The sequence below is a fragment of the Mesocricetus auratus genome, unplaced genomic scaffold, assembly GCF_017639785.1.
Source record: "Mesocricetus auratus isolate SY011 unplaced genomic scaffold, BCM_Maur_2.0 Super-Scaffold_100026, whole genome shotgun sequence".
NCBI lineage: Eukaryota > Metazoa > Chordata > Mammalia > Rodentia > Cricetidae > Mesocricetus > Mesocricetus auratus.
The window spans coordinates 12,225,535-12,238,137 of record NW_024429207.1 but is presented as its reverse complement, the minus strand read 5'-3'; the positions used below and the strand labels follow the sequence as shown (position 1 = coordinate 12,238,137).

The following is a 12,603-nucleotide window of genomic DNA, read 5'->3' as shown; positions in this document are numbered from 1 at the left end:
AATTGTGTCATTTTAATTTGCTATTTTGGTGACATAATTGTTACAGGAATGTGAGTACACAGGTGAGGGGTTATCTGCATGATTATAGTCAACTAACTGTATTCTTGTTCCTGCCCGTTAGCTGCCTGCAACTTCATGGAGCAATAGGGCTCCCAAAGTTCCCAATCTCGTTTCTATAATCTAGAGTAGTTGAATTTGCTTCATCTCATTTGATCATCAGAATTGTAGGCTACTGCTTAAGGCTTTATAGAGGCGGAGGTCAAACAGTTTCTGGCTTGGCTAGGCTATATACAGAATTTTAGTAGAAATCAGTTGGATTTTAGGTTAAAATATACAAGCAACTTCTTTTACAAAAATATACTATCATGAATCACAGTAAATGACTATAAATAGGAGATTGAATTTGAACTTTTTATACTGCAGCAAGATTTTTGGCTTAATAATCTTAAAATAATTCTGCTACTGTGTTTATGAAGTTTTACTGAAGAAAACTGATGAAAGCAAGGGTTAGCATTCCTCATCTGTTCAGAAACACTGCACACCTGCCTTGGGGAAGAGTGCTTTTCTTCCTTTCTGAGCAAGTTGTTCGTTAGTTATCTGGATTGTAATTTTGGTGTTTTCCACAGAAAGTTTAGACAAGAAAAGGGTTTCAGTTCTCAAATGCTAGGGATTTGTTTTCCAGCAGAAAATTATGGTATTTTCTTAAGAAAGGAAAGAAAAAAGGCTGTTTGTAGCTTGTTGCTTCTTTAAAAACTGGAAAGCTAAAAGTGAGAATCAAAGTGGGTTACTGGGTGATAGAGCAATAAGTATTGTCAAAGTTGTCTTCAGAAACATACTAGGATGAGGGGGCTTTGTTGGTTTTAATGAAGATGATAAATCCTATGCTCTTTTAGTGTAATTGACATGGTTTTGTGGAGCACTGCCATTCTTATTTGCATGTTGCTGATTTTTGCCCTTTAATGGCAGAAATGGGTAAGCAAGAACTGTATTTCATTCAGAGAACCATGCTAATTTTCAGTCTGTTCTTTGTAGAAAAACTTGCCCATTTCTGTAATATAGTTTTAGTTTTCCTGGAAGAGGTGGAGTTAGAGACCTGTCAGAGTCAGCTGTACCTTTTTAGGATACTAATTTGCCCACTGTACCCTTTACCTAAAGAAACTAATAGAACCATGCTAGTGCTAACCTAACAAGTCATATTTGTTCATTGGAATTTCAATACTAGCCTTCCTTATGTGCTGAGATTGAAAACATGGGTCACTTTCCTAGAGTTTAGCAGTTGTCCTTTGATTTCTATGTCAGATATAATGATTGGCTGATGAGATGTAAGATAGTTAAAGTTTCAAATTATGCTAGGTTGATCTTTTCTCCCCTCCAAAATTTATGCTTAGCTTGATGCTTCTGTATATCGAATATAATATTTTATTTTGTTTTCAGTTGTTACAGAAACTACTGGAAGCTTATCTGGAGTCAGCATCACATCTGAACTAAATGAAGAGCTGAATGACTTAATCCAGCGTTTCCATAATCAGCTTCGTGATTCTCAGGTAATTGGTTTATATAATTAGGTTTATAAATCACATTAACTAACCCAGTGGGTCTCAAACTTTAGTAAACTTAAATATCCCCTGGTTTGATTTTTTTTTTAAATACACAATGTCCCTCAACCTCCAAGACTATTATTCTTAAGATTTGAGTGGGCCCATTGCTTATTCTTGACACTCCTTTGAGAAACTCTAGGTTAGAGAAGAATAGTGTTAACTGTGTTAAGATTTTTTTTTTATTTGTATGTGTGTATCATATGCATACAGAGGCCAGAAGAGGATGTCAGACCCCCCTGGAGTTGGAGTTAATGTGTGTGCTAGGACAGAACCTGGGTCTTCCGCAAGAGCAGCAAGTGCTCTTAACCGATGAGCCATGTCTCCACATCCAGAAAAGCTATGTTTAATGTATTTAGTGTAAGGTTACCTTGTGTAGGCTGTTAGATAAACACTCTTTTTCCCTCTTTTAAGCAATAGGTGGTAATTATAACATTTAAGTCTTAAATTTATTCCAGTTGTAGTGGTGCATGCTTTAATCCCAGCACTGAGAGGTAGGTGGATCTTGGTGAATTCAAGACCAGCCTGGTCTACATAATGGGTTCCAGGATAGCCAGAGATACCTAGTACGACCCTGCCTCAAGGAAAAAAAAAAAAAGAGAGAGAGAGAGAGAGAGAGAGACTTAAAGTTACTTTTAAGTCCATATCCTTGCATTATTTTTATCTTACTGTCAGTTTTAAGAAAGGTTTTTTAGGGAAGGGTATAGTATTTTCTCTTGATTTGGTATTGACAAGTCAAGCTGACCTCACATTTTCCATCTTTCTGTGCTAGCCTCTTAAAGCTCTAGTGTTGTAAGCTTGTGCCCCCATATCTGTCACAAACAATTTTAGAATTAATAAGTATTTCAGTTTTATGACTTTGTAATGATGCATGTGTGAATTTTTAGTGTGAGATTTGGATAAGAGTTAAATCATTGCCTTCATACTGGGAAAGGATGTATGATTGAAGGCGCAGACTCTTGTCTTTCTCACTAAGAAAATGAGTATGGCCAACCATTTTGGACAGTTGTCTAACAAAAATTAGTAAAATTTTCTAGTGAACCCTGCCATAAGGACGCTCTCAGATACTAACAGGAGATAGGGATAAAATTGTTACATGAAAGCATTATGTTAATAGCAAAATAAATGTCAACATACAGTAAAACGCAACTTTTAATTGCCTTCGCCTTAAATGATCCTTTCATTTTTGTTTTTTCTTTTTTAAATCAAGCCTCCCCCTGTTCCAGACAACAGAAGACAGGCAGAAAGCCTTTCATTAACTAGAGAGATTTCTCAGAGCAGAAATCCCTCAGTTTCTGAACATTTACCTGATGAGAAAGTTCAGCTTTTTAGCAAAATGAGAGTATTGCAGGAAAAGAAACAGAAAATGGACAAGTTACTTGGTGAACTTCATACTCTTCGAGACCAGCATCTGAACAATTCATCTTGTGAGTAAATCAGATTCAGCAGTGTTATGTAAAGGGGATGTAAGTATATATGCTGACACAGAGCAGTTACTTTGTAACTATTTGATGTTAATTTACTATAGTTCCACAAAAAAATATTGCAGTTTCGAGAAACTTGAATATTAGTAAATCAATACGTGATAAGAACAAAATAGATGTTAAGTCTATTCATTTAAAATAAAAAGTTGGGATAATTCAGATCTAGGCTCTTTTAGTCTTTATTTTACTGAAAGTTTTTCTCACTCCTAGTTCCTGCCCCTCAGTAATAGAAGCTCAAGTGCTGGAAATTGAGATCACCAGGGTTAACTCCAGCTGGCCATTATTGTAGCATTCCAGTTTTTGAATAAGAAATTATAGTGGATAAGAACACCATTTTTAGAATCCCCATTCTTGGACTAGAAAGATGGCTCAGCAGCTAACTGCACTTACTGTTTTGAAGAGAACCTAGGGTTCCCAGAACCCACGTTAGACAACTCACAACTGCCCATCACTCCAGTTCCAGAGGATTCAATGCCATCTGGTTTTTATGGGCACCTGCATGCATGTGATGAACATAAATTCATGCAGGTACATATATATGTAAAATATAAATAAGTCATTGAAAATAACAGAATCAGATGTTCTCTTTTGTTATTTTTTTTTTGTGAGAAGATTTGAGAGAAGATTTTACAGTGGAGCTCAGGCTCACTTCAAATTTGGAGCATCCCTGCCTCAGTCTCCCCAAAAGCTGGGATTATATGCTTGCATTGCCACATCCAACTTGGAGTAGTTGGTCTTTACTCTTCACATATCTCCTGTTTCTCTGCCACTTTGAAAGAAACCTTACTATTTCTGCCCGGAAACACTCATTTTCCACCTCTTGATCTCAGCTGTCTTCCTCTTCCTGTAGACAATAATATCAGTTAACTAGCTTTTATGAACAGAGGGAGACAGCTAAGGAGAGCAGAATTTGAAGCGTATGTTTATGGCTTTGTGTCAGTTTTATACACAAAGAAAGTCATACTTTGCTGACTGACAACTGACTTAAAAGGCTACTCCTCCTTCTAGAAAACAGCATACGAGCAATAGTTAAAGGAAGAATGGTTAAAGAATAGTGTAAAGAGAGACCATTGGGAACTAGCCATGATAATTGTGCATTAAAATGAAAGGAAACGATGATAGTCACACTGAGAAAAAGATGAGTGGCAGTCTTGAAGTAGTAGACTTAGAATATATAGTCTTTAGAAATTACCTGCCAAGATTGACCTTTTGTGTTTTGTACATCATACTTAATCTGAGACAAGTTTATCCTATTACTTTGTTTTGTTTTGTTTTTTGGTTAATTTGCTAGCAGATAAGCCCTGTAATTCTTTTCAATTTCCGTCTTATTTTCTCTCTTCTATTTTAACCCAGTGACTATAATGCAAAAGTGCTAGACTGTCTGAAAGAAGTAAAAATATTTTTTTGTGTGTGTTTTGATGTGTTTAGTTGTGAACTGTGTTAATAAGTGGTCTGTGTATATACATAAGCTTTCAGGATTTAAATCTGCAGATTTTAAGATGCTAACAAATTTTATTTTCTGTTGTTTGTAAGTATCCAAACTGTCAATATATGCTGCTTCATACCTTGTTTACTTACAGTAATTACATATCTTTTTCTCTCTTTTTTAGTCGTGCATTCAACTTCTCTCCAAAGAAGTGGGGATAAGAGAAGTTCAACTGTAGGTCTCTCTGCTCCTGCAGGCTTTGCACCAGTTGTCAATGGAGAGTCCAATAGCCTTGCATCACCTGTTCCTTGTCCTGCCACTTCCCTAGTTTCTCAGAATGAGAGTGAAAATGAAGGTCATCTAAATCCAGCCGAAAAACTACAGTAAAATACTTTTTGCAATCATTCTTCATATCTATTGCATAATTAGAATTAAATAATGATTTTTTTTAATTTGGTAAAAATTTGTAAGGAACTGAAGTTAATAAGATAAACATTCTTAAGATATATGGTGGAAGAAGGAGGGTGTAATATAAATCTTATCAGTTGGCTAAAAGAAATAAGACATTGCATAGGTAGTTTATGTAAATTGCTATGAATTGATCATTTTTCAGAGAAAGGATTAGAAATAACAAGAGTTTTATGTAAAATGTAAAACAATAAGGCCCAGGCTCTAGACTCATAGCCTTGATATGATATTATACAAGACTGTGTCAGTGTGAGCAGAGCATTCAGCCTCTGCTTCTTCACCTGCAAAAAAAGGGATTTTGTTTGTTTTGTTTTTGTCTGAGTCAGAGTCTACTAATTTTTAAAAACTGTATTTTTAAAAATTAGTAGATGCCCTGAATACTTAACTTGATCTAAATTTATGTGTATGTGTGTATGCACCGTATCTGTGTATGTACCAACTGCTGTTAATAAAAAATAATGGCTTTTTTTTCTAAAATGGTGTTACTTTTTTTATTCAGGAAGTTAAATGAAGTTCAAAAGAGACTGAATGAATTGAGAGAATTAGTTCATTATTATGAACAAACATCAGATATGATGACAGATGCTGTAAATGAAAATACAAAAGATGAAGAAACTGAAGAGTCAGAATATGATTCTGAGCATGAAAATTGTGAACCTGTTACTAACATTAGGTGACAACATAAAGTTTCTTTTTCCCAATGTATTCATCTCAATGTAAACTTGTTTGGGGCTGGGATAGAGGGACACGTAAGTGAAGTATTCATTGTTAGCTTCTTATTTAAGCTTTTCCTTGTATGTTAACTGTTAGTGTAACAATTATGCTTGCCATATAAAGAAAAAGAAGGGACTGTTGATGCCAGTCATTTAGTAAAATTGTTCTTTGTTACTGAATACAAGTAAATTTAAAAAGTGTAAAATTGAGCAGTTTATTTTCCTATTGCTATACAGAAAGGAAGTTTTTGAGTTTTTAGATGCTTTTATTCATAAACTTTGAAGTTTGTGGAAAAGCAGGCGTCTGTTACTAGGAATTTGAGCTTAAATGGTTTATTTAGTTAATGCTGTTCTTAGTTTGAAACTAGCTTATTATAGCTCTAAGTGGGTAGATTTTTTTATTTTTTATTGTTCTAAATAACTTGACTTTAATTTCTTTCAGAAATCCCCAGTTAGCTTCCACCTGGAATGAAGTGAATAGTAACAGTAATACACAGTGTGTTTCTAATAATAGAGACGGGAGATCAGTTAATTCTAACTGTGAAATTAACAACAGATCTGCTGCCAACATCAGAGCCCTAAACATGCCTCCATTAGGTATGACTTCCTATATTTACAGAAAGTTTTGTGAAGTAAATTCCTTTTGCTTTGTACTCCTAATGTTTTTAAGTCATGTATTTGAAAGATACTTGTTTTTAGCAGACTGTCGATACAATAGAGAAGGAGAACAGAGGTTGCGTGTAGTACGAGGTGAGGATGAGGAGGAGGAGGAGGAAGTCGAAGAGGAAGGAGTCAGTGGAGCTTCATTATCTAGTCATAGGAGCAGTCTGGTTGAGGCACCAGAAGATGAAGAATTTGAACAGAAGATCAGTAGACTTATGGCTGCAAAAGAGAAACTTAAACAGCTTCAAGATCTTGTTGCTATGGTGCAGGTAAGTTGCTTGTTCCAAAGTGGTATAGTCGTATAAGAGGAATTTTTGTGTGTGTTTGATAATCATGTTGGTATAACTCCATTTCTTGTATTGAACTTACACTCTAAGCAAGCATGTTGTCACCAAGAGTTACATATCCAGACCTGTATTTGTATCTTAGATGTTACTATTAAAGGGTTAGAGCCTGCATGCTATACGTCAGAGTTTGCTATATGGCAAACTTCCTGGTAAAGTTGAGAAATTGAGCCTGACATGGTAGTGCGCATCTGTAGTCCTATCAACTTGGGAATTGGAGCCAGGAAGCTCAGGAGGAATTCAAGGTCATTCTTGGCTATATATGAGTTGGAGGTCTGCTTTGGGCACAAGAGGCTTTCTTAGAAAAAAAAAAAAAAACAGGAGGAGAGGTTAGAGTAGGTAAATTTTGTCTTTGTAAAGCATATAACGTCTTTCACAACTTATTAGTGAGAATGTAGCCATCTGTCTATAAAAACCTAGGAGCATAGGTGTGTACCAGTATAGTTTGATATACAACCCCATATAATTGCTTTTGTTTTTGCTGATGATACTGTCTTCATATATAGATCCCATAAAATCGTCATAAGGTAGATACTAAACAGATTTCCCAAAGTTTAGATTGCCTAGAACAGTGCCTGTAACACTTCTTTATTATCTAATGTGGTCCAACAATCTACTGAGCTTTTTGTAGTTTTCCATAGTAGATATATTTTCTAGAGTAACAAAAATGGTTTAACTTGTGAAATTATTCCTTTACTTTCTTTCTTTGTTGTTTTAAGTGTTTGGTTAGACCATTGCCATGTGTTACCATAACTTAATTTGAATGGAAAATTTCTAATTGCTCTCCATAATAACTGTTAACTGACATTAGTTTTGTGTGTGTGTGTGTGTGTGTGTGTGTGTGTGTGTGTGTGTGTGTGTGTGTGGGTGTGCGTGCATATTTTTGAACTTCTACTTTTTGAACCTAGATTACATGACTATTGCTTTTTGAAATGCATGAAACAGTTTCAGAAACAAATAGTAATAATAAGTTATGCTATCCTGAATATTCTTACATATTTATAAAAGTTATTTGCTAGTTGTTACCCATTTAAGACAGTGGGTCTCAACCTGTGGGTCTCAACCCCTTTGCGGGGTTGAATGACCCTTTCACAGTGGTCACAGATCAGATATCCTGCATTTCAGATACTTACAACTCATAACAGTAGCAAAATTACAGTTATGAAGTAGCAATGAAATAATGTTATGGTTGGGGATCAGCACAACATGAGAAACTGTATTAAAGGGTTGCAACATTAAGGTTGAGAACCACTGCTTTAAGATCACAAAATGGCAGAAAAACTGAAGAAGGAGAAGTAAGCTTTTTTTGAATTATTTCTCATACTTTATTATTTTCATGTAGTGTTTATGAAAATAATTCATAGACAGCTTTTTAATTTCTTAATTACATTCTGGTTCTCGCCAATCTCCTCTTCCTATGGTCAGTGGGCTAGGTCAGTCTTTTGATTGATACAAAGACTAGAATAGAATTGCCATCACTTCATAGTTTTATAATTAAAAAGAATCAGTTCTAACTCATTATTTCAAAAAAATGGATTATAAGTAAATATTTCCAAGAAAATGCACAAGCTCATTTTCAACTTTACTAGTCATTGCATTAGTTTAACAACAACAACAACAAAAGCAAATCTACTGTTAGTAAGATAAAAACTTTGGTTGTACAGAAACAGCTGACTGGACAAGGGGGAGCTCTTGAACCCCAGACTGATGGCTGAGAGGCCAACAGGGGACTGATCCAGACTCCATGAATGTAGTGTCAGGAAGGAGGCTTCATAAATCTCTGGGCTTTGGGTAGTGTTTACCATGGTGTACGAATGAACTTTGGGAGCCCATTCCAAATAGAGGGATGCTGTGTCAGCGTGGACACATGGGGAAGGGCCTAGGTCCTGCCCTGGATGAAATGACAGACTTTGGAGATTCCCCCCAAGGAGGGCCTCACCCTCCCTGGGGAATGATGTGGGGGGCTGGAGGGGTACTGGTGGAGGGGCAAGGGAGGAGGGGTGGGAGAGGGAGCTGGGATTGACATGTGAAGCATTCATGTTTCTAATTTAAATAAAAACATATATTGAGGGGAAAAAAAACCTTTGGTTGTTTTTTGAGTAATCACAACAGATTTTAGATAGGATATTCAGAAGTTCACTATGTATAATCCAAGTTGGTCTTTAACTCATGGAGATCCTCTTGTTTTTTAACCTCTTGAGTACTGGAATTACATGAATGAGCCACCATGTCCGTCTTACTGTTTTTATACATTTTTTTCTTTAAATCTTTTTTTAAATTTAATTTTAAATAGCTTGCTTCACATGTCAATCCCAGTTCCCTCTCCCTCCCCTCCTCCCACACTCCCCCATCCCTCCCAGCCTCCCACCCTATTCCTACTTCCTTCCACATAGGGGATATCCAGAGCCTGTCATTTCGCTCAGGGCATGGTCCAGGCACTCCCCTAAGAGTCCAGGCTGAGAGAGCATCCTTCTTTGTGTTATGGACACATGAAGTCCATTTGTATGTCAGGGATGAATACTGATCTACTGCCCAAGGCCCCATAGGTTGCCCAGGCCTCCTCACTGACTCTCACACTCAGGGGGTCTGGATCAGTCCCATGCTGGCCTCCCAGCTGTCGGTCTGGGGTCCAAGAGCTCCCCCTTGTTCAGATCAGCTGTCTCTGCTGGTTTCGCCAGCCCATTCTTTGCCCATTTGCTCATCGCTCCTCCCTCTCTGTTACTGGGTTCCATGGGTTCAATTCAGTGTTTAGCTGTGGATGTTTGCCTCTGCTTCCATCAGCCACTGGAGGAAGGTTCTAGGATGGCGTATAAGGTAGTAGTCAAGCTCATTATCAGGAATGGACATTTAAGGTAGTCTCTCCACTGTTGCTTAGCTTGCCAGTTGGTATAATCCTTGTAGACAGCTAGAGATCTCACTGGTGCCAGATCGCTCTTCAAACCTATGACTCCCTCTATTATGATATTTCTCATCCTGTTCTCCCCTATTTTACCCCCCCAACTCAACCTTCCTGTTCCCCCAAGACCTACTCTCTCCTCCTCTTCTCCCCCTCTCTTCTTCCAGCACCCACTCCCCCTCCCCCACACCCCTCACCATGTTCCAAATCTGTTCAGGAGATCTTGCCTCATTTCTCTTCTCTGAGGTACCATGCATATCTCTTGTAGATTCTTTCCTGTTTCCCAGACTCTCTGTCAGTGGAAGTGCAGACTGGCACTCCCCTGATCCATGTCTAAAATCCATATATAAGTGAGTACATACCATGTTTGTCTTTTTGTGATAGGGTTACCTCACTCAGGATGGTTTCTTCTAGTGCCATCCATTTGCCTGCAAATTTCAAGATTCCATTGTTGTTTTCTGCTGAGTAGTACTCCATTGTGTTATGTACCACATTTTCTCTATCCACTCTTCAGTTGTGGGACATCTAGGTTGCTTCCAGGTTCTGGTTATTACAAATAATGCTGCTATGAACATAGTGGAACAGACATCCTTGTTGTATGAATTTGCATCTTTTGGATATATGCCTAAGAGTGGAATTGCTGGGTCTTGTGGTAGATTGATTCCCATTTTCCTGAGAAATCTCCATACTGATTTCCAAAGCGGCTGTACGAGTTGGCACTCCCACCAGCAGTGGAGGAGTGTTCTCCTCTGTCCACATCCTCTCCAGCATAAATTGTCGTTGGTGTTTTGATTTTAGCCATTCTGACAGGAATAAGATGGTATCTCAGAGTTGTTTTGATTTGCATTTCCCTGATGGCTAAGGATGTTGAGCACCTTCTCAAATGTCTCTCAGCCATTTTAGATTCCACTATTGAGAATTCTCTATTGAGTTCTTTACCCCACTTTTTAATTGCATCCTTTGGTGTTTTGGAGACTTGCTTCTTGAGTTCTTTGTAAATTTTGGAGATCAGCCCTATGCCAGATATGGGGGTGGTGAATATATTTTCCCATTCTGTGGATTGCCTTTTTGTCTTGTTGACTGTGTCATTTGCCTTACAGAACCTTCTCAGTTTCAGGAGGTCCCATGTGTTAATTGTCAATCTCAGTGTCTGTGCTACTGGTGTTATGTTCAGGAAGTGGTCCCCTGTACCAATTCGTTCAAGCGTGCCTCCCACTTTCTCTTCTAAGAGTTTCAGTGTGGTTGGATTTATTTTGAGGTCTTTGATCCATTTGGACTTAAATTTTGTGCAAGGCAATAAACATGGATCTATCTGCAGTCTTCTGCATGCCAATATCTAGTTATGCCAGCACCATTTGTTGAAGATGCTTTCTTTTTTCCATTGTATAATTTTAGCTTCTTTGTCAAAAATCAAGTGTTCCTAGGTGTGTGGGTTAAAATCAGGGTTTTCAATTTGGTTCCATTGGTCTACCTGTCTATTTTTGTGCCAATACAAAGCTGTTTTCAGGACTATAGCTCTATAATAGAGTTTGAAGAAAGGGATGGTCATGCTTCCTGAAGTTCCTTTATTGTATAGGGTTGTTTTGGCTATCCTGGGTCTTTTGTTTTTCCATATAAAGTTGATTATTGTTCTTTCAAGGTCTGTGAAGAATTGTGCAGGAATTTTGATAGGGATTGCATTGAATCTGTAGATTGCTTTTGGCAAGATTGCCATTTTTATTAATGTTGATCTTACCAATCCAAGAGCATGTGAGATCTTTCTATTTTCTGGTATCCTCTTTGATTTCTTTCTTTAGAGACTCAAAGTTCTTGATATATAGGTCTTTCACTTTTTGGTTAATGTTATCCCCAGATATTTTATGCTGTTATGGCTGTTGTAAAGGGTGATGTTTCTCTGATTTCTTTCTCAGCCACTTTATCATCTGTATATAATAGGGCTAATGATTTTTTTGAGTTTACCTTGTATCCTGACACTTTGCTGAAGGTGTTTATCAGCTCTAGGAGTTCCCTTGCGGAGTTTTTCGGGTCACTTATGTAAACTATCATATCATCTGCTAATAGTGAAAGTTTGACTTCTTCTTTTCCTATTTGTATCCCCTTGATCTCCTTTTATTGTATTATTGCTGTAACTAGAACTTCAAGTACAATATTGAAGAGATATGGAGAAAGTGGACAGTCTTGTCTTGTTCATGATTTTAGAGGAATTGTGTGGAGTTTCTCTCCATTTAGTTTGATGTTAGCTGTTGGTTTACTGCATATTGCTTTTATTATGTTCAGGTATGTTCCTGTTATCCCTGATCTCTCTAGGACCTTTATCATGGAGGGGTGTTGGATTTTGTCAAAGACTTTTTCAGCATCTAGTGAGATTATCATGTGGTTTTTCCTTTGCAGTTTGTTTATATGGTGGATTACATTGATAGATTTTCATATGTTGAACCATCCCTGCATTCCTGGGATGAAGCCTACTTGATCATGATGGATGCTTTTTCTGATGTGTTCTTGAATCCGATTTGCTAGTATTTTATTGAGTATTTTTGCATCGATGTTCATGAGGGAAATTGGTCTATAGTATTCTTTCTTAGTTGTGTCTTTGTGTGGCTTGAGTACCAAGGTAATTGTAGCCTTGTAAAAAGAGTTTGGCGGTGAGCCTCCTGCTTCTATTGTGTGGAACACTTTGAGGAGTATTGGAATTAGCTCTTCTTTGAGTTTCTGGTAGAATTCTGCACTGAAGCCATCTGGGCCTGGGCTTTTTTTGGTTGGGAGACTTTAATGACTACTGCTTTTTCATCAAGGGTTATAGGTCTGTTTAGATTATCTTTTCTTGATTTACTTTTGGCAAGTGATATCTATCCAGGAAATTGCCCATTTCCTTTAAATTTTCGAATTTTGTGGAGTATAGATTTTCAAAGTATGCCCTGATGATTCTCTGGATTTCTTCAGTGTTCGTTGTTATGTCCCCTTTTTCATTTCTGACTTTGTTAATTAGGGTGTGCTGTCTCTGCCTTTTGGTTAGT

General features: G+C 37.3%; 1 protein-coding gene across 15 annotated transcripts in view; it reads left to right on the top strand.

Annotated features, from left to right (window-relative positions):
• The window catches only part of Pcm1 (pericentriolar material 1), an 89,370-nt gene that overhangs the window by 22,021 nt on the left and 54,746 nt on the right, over positions 1 to 12,603 (top strand). For 13 of the 15 annotated variants that reach the window (XM_040731804.1, XM_021225186.2, XM_040731809.1 and 10 more), the window contains 6 exons: positions 1,435 to 1,544; positions 2,806 to 3,022; positions 4,690 to 4,888; positions 5,473 to 5,646; positions 6,129 to 6,283; positions 6,386 to 6,618. In XM_040731804.1, coding sequence (XP_040587738.1) covers positions 1,435 to 1,544; positions 2,806 to 3,022; positions 4,690 to 4,888; positions 5,473 to 5,646; positions 6,129 to 6,283; positions 6,386 to 6,618 — 1,088 coding nt within the window. The remainder of the gene's footprint in view (positions 1 to 1,434; positions 1,545 to 2,805; positions 3,023 to 4,689; positions 4,889 to 5,472; positions 5,647 to 6,128; positions 6,284 to 6,385; positions 6,619 to 12,603) is intronic. The other 2 variants (XM_005066648.4, XM_013110780.3) reach the window with 1 other exon arrangement.